Source organism: Capra hircus, chromosome 6 (assembly GCF_001704415.2).
Source record: "Capra hircus breed San Clemente chromosome 6, ASM170441v1, whole genome shotgun sequence".
In the NCBI taxonomy this organism is placed as follows: Eukaryota; Metazoa; Chordata; class Mammalia; order Artiodactyla; family Bovidae; genus Capra; species Capra hircus.
Window position 1 is genome coordinate 3,935,866 of NC_030813.1, and position 19,255 is coordinate 3,955,120.

The 19,255-nt window shown below is 40.8% G+C and overlaps 1 protein-coding gene across 1 annotated transcript in view; it reads left to right on the plus strand.

The window, feature by feature from the left end:
• ANXA5 (annexin A5) overlaps positions 1 to 4,433 on the plus strand; it is a 35,295-nt gene extending 30,862 nt beyond the window's left edge. Inside the window, exons 11-13 of the mRNA XM_018049165.1 lie at positions 1,438 to 1,496; positions 1,700 to 1,822; positions 3,280 to 4,433. Of these exons, the coding sequence (XP_017904654.1) occupies positions 1,438 to 1,496; positions 1,700 to 1,822; positions 3,280 to 3,342 (245 nt within the window). The 3' untranslated portion in view covers positions 3,343 to 4,433. The remainder of the gene's footprint in view (positions 1 to 1,437; positions 1,497 to 1,699; positions 1,823 to 3,279) is intronic.

Sequence of the window (19,255 nt, forward strand, 5' to 3'; positions counted from 1 at the left end):
GCCATTAAAAATATTACTGTTTCATTGTGAACTTGAAGTATGGGTATTATTATCTCAAGAGGTAAACATTTTTCTTGTAAATGTTATTTCTGATACCTGTCGAGTTTTTTCTTTAGAATACCATTGTCACAGTTTTGAAGCACACTGAGAAATTGGGGTCTGATGTAGAAAAAGTATCTTTGCTATAATGGAAAATGTGGTAGTGGTTATTAACCTGAGTAAATAGTTTAGAATTTTATTTTAGCTAAATATTCACAATAGCGTGGAAAATTGGAGGCCGAGTTTGTGCATTTTACGGTAGCATTATTACACTCTCCAGATCCAGGGAATATCTAGTCTGTGAGTTTGCTGTAGTCCCAGTTTTCATACGGGTTTGGAGTGAACCCCTGTCTGCTGTTTGTTCCAAGTATATGGTGTTGAGCTGAAGTTTTTGCGCTGTCTTCAGGAAAATAAGCTCAATGTGTGCATGAACCAGCAGTAACAGTAGCCTTTCATTTCAATCTGTAGTTAATGAATTTTAATAGAAATCTTTTAGATGGTCTGTTCAAAATAGAGTGCACAGAAAAGTTATGACAGGTTTAGTTACCAGTGGCTGTTTTCCTTAAGCATTGGAAAAGAGAAAATACAGCCTCCAATCAGTGATTTGTTATTTTTGTGTATTAAGTGTTCCTGTTCTTTTTTTTGGCCATACCATGCAGCTTGTGGGATCTTAGTTCCCCAACCAGGGACTGAGCCCAAGCCTTTGGCAGTGAGAGCACAGGGTCTTAACCACTGGGCCGCCGGGGAATCCCCTGTTTTTGAATATTAAGGAACTTTTGTGTGATAGTTTCTGAAACCAGTGGACTTGGTTCTGAGGAGTTCTAACATACAGTAGATGTGTACATGTTCAGCGAAGGTGCTCTTCTCTTTGGGTGTTTCTACCAAAACGGGCAAGTCTCATACTGCTCTGTGTGAATCCTGGATGTTACAGAATACAGAGGGGATACCTAGATTAAGACTCCAGGCAGCTGGTCTGAGGTTTGCCAGAGTACATAGGGAATGGCGTGCATTGTTAGCTTGAATATATTGAAGTGAAAACTTCTAGGAGATTTGTATAATTCACGGGGATGAAGAAGGTTATGGCTTACCAGTGCAGGCTGCCAACACTTCGGCAGAAAGGGGGTGATAGCAGAAAGGGGGTGAAAGCCGTGCAGCAGCCCCTGTGCCGCACGCCTTTCTGTGTAGACTTTAGAACTCCGAGGACTCAAGCCGCTGTCTGTGGAGATGCTCTGTAGCAAGGAAATCAGAGCAGCTTGTGAATGAGCAGCTCTTTCACCTGTGTTACTTTCATACTTGCGTTTAAGAAGAGCCAGAGGCATGAGGCACCTTTGATTTTAATTACTTAGTCCTTTTCACATTAAAATAGCATGTGACCATTATATTTATTTATTTTCTTAGTGAAATCCATTCGCAGTATACCTGCCTACCTTGCAGAAACCCTCTACTATGCTATGAAGGTAAGTGCATGCCTTGAATCTTCTAAATTATCTCTCTAATATGTTTTAGAGAATAGACCTTGAGATTTCCCCCACCCCTCCTTAAAACAGGTGGTTAAATTCTACTAATTGTTTTACTTTATTGACTCGCCCAACTCAGGAGAGTTTGATGCTATAATTGACATTTTTTAAACAATGTGTGTTTCTCTCTTTCTTTTTCAAAGGGAGCTGGAACAGATGATCATACCCTCATCAGAGTTGTGGTTTCCAGAAGTGAGATTGATCTGTATAACATTAGGAAGGAGTTTAGGAAGAATTTTGGCACCTCTCTTTATTCTATGATTAAGGTAGTAAAACCTTTCTTTAAATTATGTTTGGAAATCCTCAGCAAGACAATAAATAGCGTGGAAGACATGCATGGGAGAACCCGATTCTTCTGTCAACTTTAAATTCTAGTTGTGTGAATAGAGCTCTGAGGTACATAATTTGGCATAGTGTCTCCTGAAGTGCAGGTGCTGGCTCCCGGGTGCAGGGTTGGCTCTTGGTGAGGCTGAGGCTCCAGGTGAGCTGAGGAGCATTATTTAGTAGTGATGACAGATGACTCACTAAATCCAGTCTTGTCCACAGTGATGTTTGTTCTTTCTGCCTTTTATCAGTTCCAGCTGTCTTTATCAGTTTCTCCTTTCTTTTATTAATGTATCAGTCTTTTCTTTCTTGCCTGTTATCACCTGATTTCTAGTACTAGTTCATAGTTCAGCAAAGAACCAAACAGGTCATATTAGATATAAGTAAATTTCATGCATTGGAGAAGGAAATGGCAACCCACTCCAGTGTTCTTGCCTGGAGAATCCCAGGGATGGGGGAGCCTGATGGGCTGCCGTCTATGGGGTCGCACAGAGTCGGACACGACTGAAGTGACTTAGCAGTAGCAGTAAAGAGCTTAAGTATTGCTATCATTTTTGTTCTTTTAAAAGCAGGGGACACTGGTTTGTGATTAAATTTGGCTTAAGCCTTCTGAGTTTTTCTTTCTTTTCCCTTCCTCCTTCCCCCTCTTTATTCCTTCCCTCCTTCCTTCCTGTCTCTATCTTTCTATTTGATAAAGGGGAATCTGGTGCTGCTGCTGCTGCTGCTGCTAAGTCACTTCAGTCGTGTCCAACTCTATGCGACCCCATAGATGGCAGCCCATTAGGCTTCTCTGTCCCTGGGATTCTCCAGGCGAGGCTACTGGAGTGGGGTGCCATTGCCTGAGTTGTGTGCAAAGCAGCGTTTCAGTTGAGCAAGCTTTTTCCTTGTGTGTGTGTGTGTGTGTGAGATGTGGCTCGGCTGATGGGCACTACAGAGTCCTCCCAGTGACTCAGAGCTTGAAACATAACTGATCACACATATCTGTGCATGGGACAAGCAGAGGCAAAATGTACCTTGCTTTCCTGTCTGAGGCAAAGCCATATAGCCAGGCAGTCCAGTGTGGCCCACAACCCCCCATGGCCAGACATATACTGTGTGACAGAGACTTAAGTTTGTTCAGAAAGCTTGAGTTGAACATGGTTATAAAAGCTTCCCTGTTCTCTGTGTTACTGGAGGGGAGAACACACTTCACTGTCTTAGACAGGACTGAGCTTTTAAGGGGTAAAATTAAAAGGTAAACATCAGTCTCATCAGTAGGATACTCTCTAAAACATCCCTGATGTGAAATCACTCGGAGAAAAGTCCTATGAATAATACATGTTACCAGATCTGTCTTAATGTTTTCTTTTCTGTGGCTTCTGTGAGTCATGAAGGTTAACGGAGTGCATTTGGGTTTCAGGGGGACACGTCTGGGGACTATAAGAAAACCCTCCTGCTGCTCTGTGGAGGCGAAGATGACTGACGGGAGCCTGGGGAGCCGCCCCCCGCCGTGTCCGCCCGGCACCACTGCCTTCCTGCAGCGCAGCTAACCACTCTACACGCCAGTGCTGAGCACACTGCCTTACTCACGCTAGCATGCTGTGGCCAAAACATAAATGTAAAAGAATGTAGCGGTGCTCCTTTCTGATCTTTAGTTAAGATCTTTCTCTTTAACTGTTGTAGCACTAAAGTGTACTTATGTTACTAGGACTAAAGTCTGGATCATTTATATTTTCCTGTAAGAGGCAGACTGCTTTCACCCTTTTTTAAAAGCTTCATTTATATTAAATTGATAACCATCTTACCTTAGTCAGAGCCTTAGCCTTGAAATTGTGAACTCCTGGAAGTGTTATTAATCAAGTTTGCTACCAAGTTAAACCAAAAAAATTGTGGTGGTTGCAATCAAAACATTAGTGAATAATAAACATTTCCATCTTCCTGAATTTCTCGTGGGTGTATGTCTAGAAAACTTATTTGATTTACGTATTGAACAAGGATGTATTTGTTTCAGGCTGATCAGTTGACAGTGTTATCAGTTGACAGTGTTATCAGTTGACCACTGAATTGTCGAAAGTTATTAAAAGTTGACTTTTGGTTGAAAAGCATGAAATACAACACTGCAGAAAGAATTTCCTGGGCAGTAGGGGATGAGGGAGGAGTTGAAGTGGGGGACTTCCCTGGTAACCCAGATGGTAAAGCACCCGCCTGCTAATTTGGGAGACGCAAGAGATGCCGGAGTGGGGAAGATCCCCTGGGAAACGCAGTGGCTACCCACTCCAGTATTCTTGCCTGGAGAATCCCCTGGACTCTCAGAGGAGCCTGGTGGGCCACAGTCCATGGGCTTGCAGAGTCAGACACCAGTTACCCACTAAGCACATACATAGCATCTAATAAGCCGTGAAGCATTCTCATTTATTGGTAGGACTTTTATGTGGGCATCAGTTAAAGCAGTGCTAACACTAGTTGCTTGTTGGAAAAGTTGATTTAAAAACTTGAACTAAAAAACAAAACCCAAACATTCCTGATGTGAAAGTCACTCGGAGAAAAGTCATATGAATAAAACATGTTACCAGATCTGTCTTAATGTTTTCTTTTCTCTGGCTTCTATGAGTCATGAAGGTTAATGGAGTGCATTTGAGTTTCAGGGGGACACGTCTGGGGACAGCCCTCCTGCTGCTCTGTGGAGGCGAAGATGACTCATGTGAGCCTGCGGAGACGCCCCACACTATGTATATCTTGTCCATCTGTACATCTTAAGTAGAAAAATGTTTATTCAGATCCTCTGTCCATTTTTAAATCAGATTGTTTTTTGTTGTTACTATTATTTGAGCTCTTCATATATTTTGGATATTACCCTCCAATATTTTGGATATTAGCCCCTTATCAGGCATAGGATTTGCAAATATTTTCTCCCATTTGTAGGTTGCCTCTTAATTTTGTTGATGATTTCCTTTGCTGTGCGGAAGCTTTTCAACTGATGTAACCCCACATGTTTATATTTGCTTTTGTTGTCCAGAAAATCACCACGAAGACTGATGTCAAGGAGGTGGCCATCCATGTTTTTCTTCTGAGAATTGTGGTTTCAGGTCTTGCATTCACGACTTTAATCCGTTCTGAGTTAAGTCCTGTGTATGGTGTAGGCCCAGTTCTACTCTTACATGTGGCATCCAGTTTTCCCAACACTGTATCCTGGAGAATATTCTTTTCCTATTATATCCTTAGCTTCTTTGTCGAACGTTAATTGACCATATATCCCTGGGTTTATCTCTGGGCTTTCTAGTCTGCTGTGTTGATCTGTATAAACTATATGTCTATTTTTATGCCAATAGTTGGTGTTAGTCACTCAGTCGTGTCCAACTCTTTGTGACCCCATGGACTATACATCAGGCTCCTCTGTCTGTGGAATTCTCCAGGCCAGAATACTGGAATGGGCTGCCATTCCCTTCTCCAGGGGATCTTCCTAACCCAGGGATTGAACCCAGGTCTCCTGCATTGCAGGCAGATTCTTTACCATCTGAGCCACTAGGGAAGCCCTTTTAAGCCAGTGCCTTACTGTTTTGGTACCATAGCTGTATAATATAGTTGAAAATAAAGAAGCATGTTGTCTCCAACTTTGTGCTTCTTTCTCAAGATTGCTCTGGCCATTTGGAGTCTGTGATTACATAAAAATTTTAGGATTGTTTGTTCTATTTCTGTGAAAGATGCTATTTGCTCTGGCCATTTGGAGGCTGTGATTACATAAAAATTTTAGGATTGTTTGTTCTATTTCTGTGAAAAATGCTATTGAGATTTTGATAGGGATTGCGTTGAATCTGTAGATTGCTTTGGGTCACATGGACTTTTAATTATTCAAGCCATAAGTATGGAATATATATCTTTCCATTTTAACAGTATTAATTATTCAATCTATAAGTATGGAATACATATCTTTCCGTTTTAACAGTATTATTCAATCTATAAGTATGGAGTATATCTTTCCATTTTAACTATTAATTATTCAATCCATAAGTATGGAATATATATCTTTCATTTATATATGTCTTGAACTTCTTTCATCAGTTTCTTAGAATTTTCACCTCCTTGGTTAAGTTTATCCCTAAACATTTTTTTTTTTTTTTGATGCTGTAGTAAATGGGATTGTTTTCTTAATTTGTACAGAAAGCAGGGGGGTTTTTATATATTTTCTTTATCCTGTAACTTTACTGAATTCGTTTATTCTAGTAGTTTTTGGTAGCGTCTTTAGGGTTTTCTTTTTAGTATCATGTCATCTGTAAATAATGACAGTTTTACTTCTTTCAAGCTGCTGTCTCTGAGCAGGGGGAACAGGCCAAGGATGACTGATCGTAACATTCCTGTGGGACATTTGCGTGCAAGCCCCAGTGGCCACCAGAGCCAGGCAACCAGGAGGTGTCTCGTGAGCAGCAGCTTCTGTGACTGCTGAGCCAGACCAAGTGTGCAAGCAATCCTGGGAGATCCTGGCAGTCTGGGGCAAGGTGGAGTGAGTGTGCAAGCAGTCCTGGGAGATCCTGGCAGTCTGGGGCAAGGTGGAGTGAGTGTGCTCGGGTGAGGTTTATGGTGAGACTGTGTCTCAGTCTCACCTCCCAGCTTCATTGTAGGTTTTTCCCCATTTGTCTGATGCATAGGAGTCACTTAGCTAGGAGATTTTTATCTTTTTCATCCCCCACAGAGGAAAATTTTGCCTTCTTAGCTGTAGATTTAGTGTCCATTAGAGAAGATTAAATTCAAGATCCTTCTATGTCACCATTTTGAATCAGACTCTTGGTTTTTCTTCTTTTTCTGTTGATAAGGTGAATTACATCAACTGATTTTGTTGACTTAAAAAAGATACACAGCATGAGAGATGTGAGTTAAGTTTTATTTGGAGCAAAATGAGGACTGCCACCCTGGAGACAGCACCTCGATGGTTCTGAGAGACTGCTCCAAAGAGGTGGGGTGTGGGGGAAGGTCAGTTTATGTGATTCCGGTGAAGGGAGAGTTCATGCAGTCAGGCATTTATCGGAGAAAAGGTTTTCTGCTAGTGATGAAGAGCTGATGTCACCATGAAGGGATTTAGTACTTTTATTGGATATTAAGAGATGCAAGCATTGGGCTCGTAAAATCAGTTCCTGAAAATAACTGTTTCACCAGTTCTCCTGGAGCACAGAGTGCCTCATTCCTGTTGTCCACCCTGAACTCTTTTCAGGCGTGTCAAAGGTCGACAGCTGCATGCAGAAGACTCAGTCCCCACAGAGGTAGATGGCAAACGCCATTGGCGAGCGCCAGCTTTTTGTCAACAGTTTTCAATTCTTGAACGATCTTGCATTCCCAGGATGGAACTGCACTTTGTCAACAATGCTTTATCATTTTTAAGTACTGCTGGATTTTTTTTCTAATACTTGTTTGAAGATTTTTCTGTGTTCATGTGGGATACAGGCCTGCAGTTTTCTTGAAATACATTTTTGTCTAGTTTTGATATCACAGTAAGCCTGCCCTCATAAAATGAATTGAGAAGTATTTCTAATCTATCTTGTGTGGGTTTATGTAGAGCTGGTATGAAAAATTTCCTGTTTCCTTTTATGCTTGGTGTTTGGTGGGTTTGCCATTGAAGCCTGTCATGAGCTTTCTATTTTGGGGAGAAGGGTAGTTTTAAACTACAAATTAAAATGTCTATTGTCAACTTGAAAAAATTCGCACAACCTGAAAGTTGAGAGTTACGTTTTCTTTGGCAGGAATTTTTAGGACCTCAAGCCTGGTCAATAGCATCTCAGGGAACCCTGAGAGAACTGTTCCAGGAGGCAGCTGGTGGGGAGCCAGCTTATATAGAAGTCTAGCAACAACAGGCAGGTAGTCTGAATGTCAAAGGATCATTGTTAAAGGAAACCAAATACCTCAAAGAATTTAGCTCTTTTCTCTGTACAGGAAGTTGCAGGAGTCTGGGCTCACTGAGATCACCCCTTGGATATGCACCCCGGCTCTCTGGGGCCAACGCCCCGATATAGACATCAGATAGCATGAAGTTGTTCACTCAGTCGTGTCTGACTGTTTGTGACCCCATGAACCATAGCACGCCAGGCCTCCCTGTCCATCGCCAACTCCCAGAGTTTACCCAAACTCATGTCCATTGAGTTGGTGATGCCAACCAACCATCTCATCCTCTGTCATCCCTTCTGTTCCCGCCTTCAATCTTTCCAGGATCAGGGGCTTTTCCAGTGAATCAGTTCTTCACATCAGGTGGCGAGAGTATTGGAGTTTCAGCTTCAGCATCAGTCCTTCCAATGAATATTCAAGACTGATTTCCTTTAGGATGGACTGGTTGGATCTCCTTGCAGTCCAAGGGACTCTCAAGAGTCAACACCACAGTTCAAAAGCATCAATTCTTTGGCACTCAGCTTTCTTTATAATCATGAAGTTAGTGGCTTAAAATAACACAAATTACTATCTTAAGAGTTTGAAAGGCTAGAGTTCAAAATCATTCTCACTGGGCTAAAATCAAGGTGTTGGCAGGACTGTGTCCTGGAGGCTCTGGGGAGAATCCATCCTGTCTGTTCCAGCTTCTAGAGGATAACTGGATTCCTCCACGTTGGGGCCTTCCTCTGTCTTCAAAACAGCAATCAGTTCACTCCAGTTTCTGCTTCCTGACCTCTCATCTCCTTCTCTGTCTCTGACTCTCTCCCCAGCCCCTTTTTAAGGACCTCTGTTGTTTTTATACTGGGCTCAGCTGGGTAGTCTAGGCTCTCTTTCCATTCCAAAGTCACATCTGCAAAGATGTTTTTGCCACATGAGATCATGTATTCACAGATTCCAGGAATTAAGACATTGACTTTTTTTTTTTGTTTGCTGGGAGTGGGGACATTTTTCTGCCAGCCACAGATGGTTTCCAAAAAATACATTGTACACACAGTATTTTCTCTTTGTTAGGGTAGGAATGATATTCTATATCCCAAGTATAAGTGAAACTTCCAAATCACATAGATACCCTTAGCTAATTTAGCTAACATAGACGGGAGAAACATATTTTATTACTGGATTTTGAATGTATACTTAAGATCAAAACCTCTGTGGATATTTTTCCCCCTCGAATGTGTGTGTGTGTTTGTGTGTACACATGCACACTTTGAGGAATGTCAGACCAGGTCTGTGACAGTCTATCTTGTGTCCAGTAGGTGGTGCTGTTGGCATACATTTACAAACTGCACTTCCACATAAACTAAGCTTGTTCATTTTTCAGCAACAGAAGATACCCCTACACATCTTCCTCACCTCAACCCTCGGACAAAAAGTGAATTTAAAATTTAATTCCCTTCTAGGTTACTCATCTGTAGCTTGGTGGCTTAGAATCATCTTGTTTCCCCTGGTTTAGGCAAGTCAGTGTTGTTTTCTGAAGCACTGATTTGTTTTCCTCCCAGGATGTTTGGTAGTTAATTTAGTCTCACCTCCTCTCCTGCTCCCAACCCTGCAATGGAGCATGGAGGACAGTCACCTTTTCCTACAGTCTTTGAATATTTTCTATGGATGATATACATTTCTCTTCATTTTTCAACCTGACAACGTTTGAAGATACAGCCGGAGATGCACATAGAGAAAAAGTGCGCCTTCTACAGAATGAATTTGTCTTCCGGGTTTTGATATTTGAAATGGAGAAATATTTTAAAAATTTAAATTCACCTTTTTAAAACGTTGGCTTTTATAGACAAATATCTGAATCTATATTCATCACACACCCCACAGACAAGTTTGCCCTCCCAAATTCCCGATTTGTGACAGTAGCTCTAAAATTCTCCTGATTATTCAGTCTCGAAATTTTGGAAATATTTTTATATCCTCCCTTTCTTTGTGTTTCATGTTAAACTAATTATTAAGTCCAAATAATACTTCCTTCAGTATGTTTATCACATCTGCCCCCTCCTTTCCATGCCTGCTACTTCCTTATTTCTGGAACTAACTAGCTTATTAACTTATTAAAGAAAAATTTCTTTGTTTTTTAACAAAACAATAAATGGAACAATTAAAAAAGTCAAAAAGGGTGGAACTAACTCTAAGGAAGAAGCGCTTATCCTTTCACTTCCCAGCCCATTCCATGTATCAAAAGCCTTAAACATTTTAATCATTTTTCATTTAAAATTTTCTAGGAAACTTTATCCATATTTCTGATACACACACACACATATATATATATATATACACACACACATTTATATATACATACACACATATAGGAAATGGCAGCCCACTCTGGTACTCTTGCCTGGAAAATCCCATGGACAGAGGAGCCTGGTAGGCTATAGTCCATAGGGTCGCAAAGAGTCGGACATGACTGACTGACTTGTCAAATACACATATGTGGATATATATCTATATATATCTGAGACATGGATTAGTTCAGTCGCTCAGTCGTGTCTGACTCTTTGCAACCCTATGGACGGAAGCACGCCAGGCCTTCCTGTCCATCACCAATTCCTGGAGTTTACCCAAACTCATGTCCATTGAGTCAGTGATGCCATCCAACCAACTCATCCTCTGTCGTCCCCTTCTCCTCCTGCCCTCAATCTTTCTCAGCATCAGGGTCTTTTCAAATGAGCCAGCTCTTTGCATCAGGTGGGCAAAGTATTAGAGTTCCAGCTTCAACATCAGTCCCTCCAATGAACACCCAGGACTGATCTCCTTTAGGATGGACTGGTTGGATCTCCTTGCAGTCCAAGGGACTCTCAAGAGTCTTCTCCAACACCACAGTTCAAAAGCATCAATTCTTCAGCACTCAGCTTTCTTTATAGTCCAACTCTCACATCGATACATGACTATTGGAAAAACCATAGCCTTGACTGGATGGACCTTTGTTGGGTCATACCTTTCCTTCCAAAGAGTAAGCATCTTTTAATTTCATGGCTGCAGTCACCATCTGCAGAGATTTTGGAGCCCCCGAAACTAAAGTCAGCCACTGTTTCCCCTATTTTCTCTATTTGCAACGAAGTGATGGGACCAGATGCCGTGATCTTCATTTTCTGAATGTTGAGCTTTAAACCAACTTTTTCACTCTCCTCTTTCACTTTTATCAAGAGGCTCTTTAGTTCTTCTTCACTTTCTGCCATAAGCGTGGTGTCATCTGCATACCTGAGGTTATTGATATTTCTCCCATCAGTCTTGATTCTAGCATGTGCTTCATCCAGCCTGGTATTTCTCATGATGTACTCTGCATAGAAGTTAAATAAGCAGGGTGACAATATACAGCTTTGACGTACTCCTTTCCCGATTTGGAACCAGTTTGTTGTTCCATGTCCAGTTCTAACTGTTGCTTCCTGACCTGCATACAGGTTTCTCAAGAGGCAGGTCTGGTGGTCTAGTATTCCCATCTCTTGAAGAATTTTCCACAGTTGTTGTGATCCACACAGTCAAAGGCTTTGGCATAGTCAATAAAGCAGAAATAGATGTTCTTCTGGAACTCTCTTGCTTTTTTGATAATCCAGTAGATATTGACAATTTAATCTGGTTCCTCTGCCTTGTCTAAAACCAGTTTGAACATCTGGAAAAGATATGTATATGCATTCTACTTCTGCTTCATTGACTATGCTAAAGCCTTTGACTGTGTGGATCACAACAAATAGAAATTCTTAAAGAGACGGTGTTGGGGTCCTTTAATGGACCAATGGACCGGAACCTGGTGGTCTGGAGTCAACGATAAGAAAGTGAAAGAGAGAGCCGCGGGGAGAGAGAGAGAGAGAGGAAGAAAGAAAGAAAGACACGGGGACCAATGGTCTGATGGAGCAAAGGTGCTTTAGTGATCTTTCTGTGAGTATATATAGGCTGTTGTGCAAGAAATTTCTTTTGACAGTGATAAAGATCAGAAAACCAAATGTACAGCAACCATTACCAAGAGGACAAGAGACTAATAGTGGTCAGAAGTTCAGGAGACAATCCATATCTCAAGAAAGAGGATCGAGACTAAGCAGTTTTGTTGTAAGGAGAATGTTTACTGAAGGAGATTCAAGCCTGTCTCATCCTATTGAAAGGTTGTTGTTGAATCACGACGCTGGGATTCTTGGCCCCCAGAGGAGAAAAATTCAATCTGGGGCCAGAGACGAGGCTTGATCACTCAGAGCTTTTGTGTAACAAAGTTTTATTAAAGTCTAAAGGAGATAGAGAAAGCTTCTGACATAGGCATCAGAAGGGGGCAGAAAGAGTACCCCCCTGCTAGTCTTCAGCTGGATGTTTTATGGTCACCAGCATCCTGTTAATGAAAGAAAGGAATGTCTCAAAACTCAGAATGGCACCATGCCCCTCATCCATAAGATGCATTTTGGGATAATCTTGGCTCCAAATGGTTTATCTTGGGCCATAAAAGGATTAACTTGAATCTTGAAGGGCAGAACACCATACAAATAGTGTCCTTTACATAGATTAGAGGGACAATATCGGAGTATAACATACTGGTTTATCAAGTAGGTTCTGAGCCCAAAAGGCGGAACCAACTTGAAGACAGAGTTTGGGGTAAATGCATAGCACATTAGCATAGCTTAAGATAAACATTTCCATAAGAAAAAGGCATTGGTTAACTTCAGGTGAAACAGGTGTCATGGCAACACAGAATTTTAAGAGAAACCTGCTTTTAAATTTGTATAGAGAAGGAAAAAAATATCGCTAGTTTGTTTCCTCCTGCCACTTAAGGGAGATAAAAATGTCTGACTGACACGTGCAGGCTATTTCCTCCATTTGGAGACCCCTGGCCTTCCTGCCTGTTACCCTCGCACTATGACCTCAGTCCTGGGAGCAGCGTGCTGCTCCACTGGTTTCTGATAACAGGAACTAATAAGGAACAGAGGATTTATGAGAAACAGCACATAGGAATCCTCCTGTTAAACATTCCCTGACAATTCCCCCTTATTTATTTATAATATTTGTGAAAAGGGTTTTGATCATTTGAATTTGTTTAGTTTTAACAATTTTTGCATGAAGGCAACGGTAAATGACAAATATAATTGTCAAGATAATCACAAAAATTACAGTTTTAGACCCGATGCTGTGAGTCATGCTTTGAAACCATCTGCGTGGGTCTAGCCCAGATAATTGATCAGCTAGTTGTTCAGCTAAAGTTTTCAAATTAGTGGAAGAGGACAGATTTTTAGAAAACATTTCAAAGATTTCTTTTTGTAATAATTGTACATTCAGAGAGGCATTATCATGTATGTTTTAAAAGTGAAATTTGATTTGTGCCCAGTTGTAGGGACTATTATTGAATTGAACAGGAGTGAGGCCTGGTGTGCTGTAATTCATGGGGTTGCAAAGAGTCAGATATGACTGAGCAACTGAACTGAACTGAACTCAACTGAACACAAAATTGAGTAGAATTCCAATCACATTTTAGCATCACCTCTTTTTTACATCTATTAATTGATCTCCAACCCATTTGATGGCTGTCTTTAATTCCTGTATTTCATCTTGAATATCCTCATCTATCTGAGCCTGAGTGGCCCACATAGTATGAGCATCTTTAGTCCAATTTTAGATAAAATTATGTGTTTGAATTGAGGTTTGTAAAGCAACGTCAGTGACGGCAGCAGTGGTGCAAATAGCTATTAATCCCCAAATGCCCCAAATCAGCCATTTAATGAATCGTTTAGATCACCAGAGCAATTTAGTAAGTGACCGGGAAGCAAGTGCTGCCATGGGACCGTCTTCCCAGGGCCACTGGAGATTTATTGGTAACCACTGACTATGTTGAGATCGAAGAATCAAAAGGGATTCATTTCTTAAAGAAACAGAAGAGTTAAGTATATAATTTGCAATCTATACAAGTTATTGGACTTCCCTGGTGGCTCAGATGGTAAAGCGTCTATCTACAATGCAGGAGACCCGGGTTCAATCCCTGGGTTGGGAAGATCCCCTAGAGAAGGAAATGGCAATCCACTCCAGGACTATTGCCTGGAAAATCCCATGGACAGAGGAACCTGGTAGGCTATAGTCTATGGGGTCGCAAAGAGTTGGACACGACTGAGCGAATTAAAAAAAAAAAAAAAAGAATGTAAAGTCTTACTGAGTTGTAAACTTCCTATAGCTAGAACAAAAGGAAGGGGAAAACAAGCTTGTATGAAATATGATTGATTATAATGAAAGAAATAGTTTCTATGACTATTATTGGTCCCTGTGAAATGTCCAGTCCAAGTCCCAAGTTCTTCAGCACTCACAGCAAGTTTCCAGATGTCCCATTGTTCCGGCCCAGTCTGTTTATTGAGGATGATTCGAGGACGAGGAGGGGGTCATTCCATCATCAAGCCCCCAAGAAGTCCTTTGTCATGGTAATACTCCATTGTAGTGTTAGTGACCTGCGCTACTTGAGTAGCAGAGTCACACATAGTGCTGTTAGTATCATCTGAGCAGTTAGATACCCACATACCATGGGGTCCCCAGTCAACAATGGTGTAAATGGCCATAAACATTAATTTCCCTAATTTAGCTTGACACTTATCTTAATAAACGGGAGTATATTTAAAGTCTTTGTAAGTAAACCCGTTCTGTTTTAACTCTTGTCTTTTTCCTTGAGTGTTGGTAGTATTGACATGGTTTTTACAAAAGGACAGGCCAGTGAACTAAGCAATGTGTGGAAGTTCCTTTTTCGGAGCCAAGATGAAAGCCCATGTTTGTCGACTAACATTAATACGTAATTTTGTTTGGCCCATGCATAAAGGAAGGGATTCATAGCCTAGGGGAATGTTAATTAGTCTTCCTTCTTCCTCAGGAGGAGAGGGCCCCTCCAAGCTCCAAGGAGGGGGCATCTGTGTTGAGTCATTAGTGGATACGATTGGTTCTATATCTGTCCCTTCTCTAACCTACACTAAAAGGGGAGGTTAGGTATCTAAGCCCAATAAGTGTAATCAACCAAGTCAGCCTGAGCAGGGGGAAGCAAAAGCAAGCAAAGCAAACATATTACAAAAATCTTTTTAGGATTCCGAGGCATTCCCTGTTGAGAAATCAGATTTTCAGCTTGATTAGTAAGGGTTTTTATCTGTCTCCAAGTAGGAAAATCATGAGGTCGATGACATCAAGTGAGGCATTTTTTGGAAATTTTTAAAGCTGCCATGGCTTGTATTGGAATTTCTGTCTCTTGGGGTTTTTGGTGTTTTGTCTCTAGTTTGAATGTTGGGGGCCCCCCTTAGGTCAAATCTTCTGAAGAGGAAGCCATGTGAGTTTGTTGGATCCGTCTGGAGAAAAAGAAGCATACCCCTTTCCCTGTAAAATTAGTTTTCTAGATTTTCATTGATAGTTAACCCATCTAGATACCAAATGGGCAAGGAAGGGAGGTGTCTTTCAATGTCTCGAAATGTTTTTTTGCTTTTGTCAAAATATCTCTTTGCGGTAAGTTTAAAAAATTTAAAACAAATAAAGCTATATTAACAATAGTTATAGAAAGAAAGGAAAGTGATAATGATGAAAACATTTCTAGGAAATATTTCAGTCCAAAAACAATCATCTAGAGATCTCTATGGGGACTGGTAGATAATGTCCCCAAAGAGGACACTGAGAAGCTTTTATTTTAAACTAACCTTGACTCTTGACTACCTAAACCTTTTTTCCTGAATGTAGTTTCCATGAATTTGTTTACTTCTGTGTCAAATGTATGAGCCACCATCTTGCTCAGCCAATGTTACTGTTTTTCTTTTTCACATATGTAAATTAAACAGACCCAATTTTGGTTTTAAATTAACCTCTTGGTCTTTCGGTATCTTGGAACTGACAATACTGATGTTGTTAGAGGCAGGTTTTTCTAGTTGATACAGTTTATGCCTCACATTTAACAGATGGGACAGTCACTGGCCCAGTGACTTTGTAGACACATGCACCCATTTAAAAAATATTTTTTTCATTAGGCCCAGGTGTCGGTGGCACAGTCTGTCTAATATAGAGTTCACCAGCTTCAACCAAGCAACGTGTCAGTAAGCAAGCCTGTCCTAACTCCCATGAGGCACCACAGTCTTGCTGTTGTCATTGACTAACCATGAAAATTTGGCTGTGGTTTTGAAATAATAGGTTGATTTTCTCTTCATTAGTACATACTTTTATATATATAAAGAAATGGGATCTGACTGTTTTAAATGATTTGTGTTATTTGGGGCAAAGGATTAGGAGAAACACTCAAACTTTTTTTTTTTTTAATTGAAATTACTGAAAAGCTGATGTAGAACAACTTGACAAATGAAACGTTGCTCACATCCAAATACCTGACCTTGTCTCTGGAAAAAAAATGCCCCCTGGCAGCTGTTGAATCTCTCTGTTCAGTGTGTCAAGGAAGATAATTATACCTTCAAGACAGACCTGAAAAAAAGGTGAATATTTTGTACTTTTGATACTCCTAGGAACAAATAACTTATTTGGCAAATGGTGTCTTTTTAAAAAAATATAAATTTATTTATTTTAATTGGAGGTTAATTACTTTATAATATTGTATTGGTTTTGCCATACATTAACATGAATCTGCCAAAGGTATATACATGTTCTCCATCCTGAACCCCCCTCCCTCCTCCCTCCCTGTACCATCCCGCTGGGTTGCTCCAGTGCATCAGCCCCAAGCATCCAGTATCATGCATCGAATGGTGTTTTTTTTATGTTGTTTTTGTTTTGTATTGTGAAATAGGCACTGAAGCTGATGTTATTTTGTTTTAAGGATCTTACAGACTGGAAACAGAAATAAAGATATATTAACAATAGTTATAGGCTTAAAGAATATATGGAACAGGGAGGGAGGAGGGAGGGGGGTTCATGATGGGGAACACGTGTATACCTGTGGCGGATTCATGTTGATGTATGTCAAAACCAATAAAATATTGTAAAGTAATTAACCTCCAATTAAAATAAATAAATTTATATTTAAAAAAAAGAATATATTGCATTGGAATCTAGTAAAGTCTGTTCCGGATAAGGAAGATAAAGTGTTTCTGTGTATTCCCCCTTATTTAATTTTTTATTTGTAGTTTCAGTGTGTAATGTGTTTGTTTAATTATGTCTTATGTTTGTGGATTATAAGGAATGTCTGTAACCTGTTTAATAGAGAATGAATGTAAAAATTGTTTGAACTGTTTGGAAATATAGGCAGGGCCATTGTCTGCTTTTATAGAATTAGGTGTTTTCATTATATACACCCTGGTCAACGATCCCAATTAAGTCTTTTGTCAGTTTATTGATTCTACAGTTTGAAACAGAAAAGTGAAAAGTATTGACGAATCTCTAACCTGGCTGTGTTCTGTGATTTTATTTCCGTCCTGGTGTACTTTTATCTCCCATCCTCATGCTGTCTGCCTGTATTGTTTCTTAAGTGTTGGTAATTTGTTGCAAGTCTATGGCACCCTGCCCGCCGTTTTCCTCCTGGGATTTCTGTCCTGAAGCTGATTTCTCTCTAGATGTGCTACACAGCGGGCACCTCTAAATACCAGCACGTGTGTGGCTTAACCCCGAGGGTGGCCGTACTCACTGACCTGGTTCTCCTTAGACGTGCCCTGCAATCTTCAGGACTCTGCTCTCCGCTCCATCGTGCTCCGCTCCTTTCCCCTCTCTTCCCGTTCCTCACTTCCCAATCCTCCTTCCCTCATTCCCTCATTCCTTCCTTTCTTTTTCTGTGGCTGGGGGTAGGGATGGGGGAGGCAGTTGGTGAGAGGTTTCTTGAGCTCCAGTGTTTTGTGTGTGTATGAGCTTTGTTTCAAAGACAGATTTTCAATTAATTCTTCTGTTTTAGGTCCTACATGCCATTCTCATGTCCATGCTCCCTGATACCTGTGAGTCAAAAGCTTTTTGGGGAATCAAGATTGCCGGGAGAAATATCAATAACCTCAGCTGTGCAGATGACACCACCCTTATGGCAGAAAGTGAAGAGGAACTCAAAAGCCTCTTGATAAAAGTGAAAGAGGAGAGTGAAAAAGTTGGCTTAAAGCTCAACATTCAGAAAACGAAGATCATGGCATCCGGTCCCATCACTTCATGGGAAATAGATGGGGAAACAGTGAAAACAGTGTCAGACTTTATTTTATGGGGCTCCAAAATCACTGCAGATGGTGATTGCAGCCATGAAATTAAAAGACGCTTACTCCTTGGAAGAAAAGTTTTGACCAACCTAGATAGCATATTCAAAAACAGAGACATTACTTTGCCGACTAAGGTCCGTCTAGTCAAGGCTATGGTTTTTCCTGCGGTCATGTATGGATGTGAGAGTTGGACTGTGAAGAAAGCTGAGCGCTGAAGAATTGAAGCGTTTGAACTGTGGTATTGGAGAAGATTCTTGAGAATCCCTTAGACTGCAAGGAGATCCAACCAGTCCATTCTGAAGATCAACCCTGGGATTTCTTTGGAAGGAATGATGCTAAAGCTGGAAACTCCAGTACTTCGGCCATCTCATGCGAAGAGTTGACTCATTAGAAAAGACTTTGATGCTGGGAGGGATTGGGGGCAGGAGGAGAAGGGGACGACAGAGGATGAGAAGGCTGGATGGCATCACTGACTCGATGGACATGAGTCTGAGTGAACTCCGGGAGTTGGTGATGGTCAGAGAGGCCTGGCGTGCTGCGATTCATGGGGTCGCAAAGAGTCGGACACGACTGAGCAACTGAACTGAACTGAACTGACTGATGGGGAAGACTGTCTCTCATCATCTGAAGCCTCTTTTCTGTGTATTTTTGATTCGTGAGACACCACTTCTCCTTCCCATCTTTCAGTTCCCAGACATTTGATGACTTTTCCCTCGTACTGATGACTTCCCTCCCAGTCTCATTTTTGTGAGATTTTTAGTACCTCAGTTTTGTTTTTAGAGTCCAGGTTTCATAACTGCTCAGACTTTCACCTAATGAATCTAATGAAATGTAGTAAAAAAAAAAAAGTCTCTACTTCCTGGGGAAATTAGATGTGAAGAATATATATTCAGTTTTAAGTTGTTGAAAATCCACGTGATGTTCTAAATAATAGCAAACATTATTTGAGGTAATTTTCATGGTTTGGTTATTCAGCTTAGATTTGAACTGTGGCTTATTTTACACGTGTTGATGGAAATTATTTCTAGTTTTCTATGGTTTAAAAATGCTGTCTTTAAAAGAAATTCAGAAAATTCACCTGATATATATACGTTGACTTCCTAAGGAATTTATATTTGTATCAGTATTGAATTTTAGCCAGTGCTCCAATATAAAGAATTCACTGTTTTAAATAAAGCAAATTTTTATTTCCCTTGGGGGAGAAAACTGTCCTGAAATGCCGTTTAAGCGGCCCTGCGTTTGAGAGCCTCTTGGCCCGTGCTACTGAGTCCCCATGCCCTTGCTGTTTCTACTTCCCTAGGCACCAACAGCATTGCTCCTTCCCTCGACTCCATTTCTGTTACCAGGCCGATCAGTGTGACATACAGGAGGCAGTACTAAACTGTCTCCCTGCCT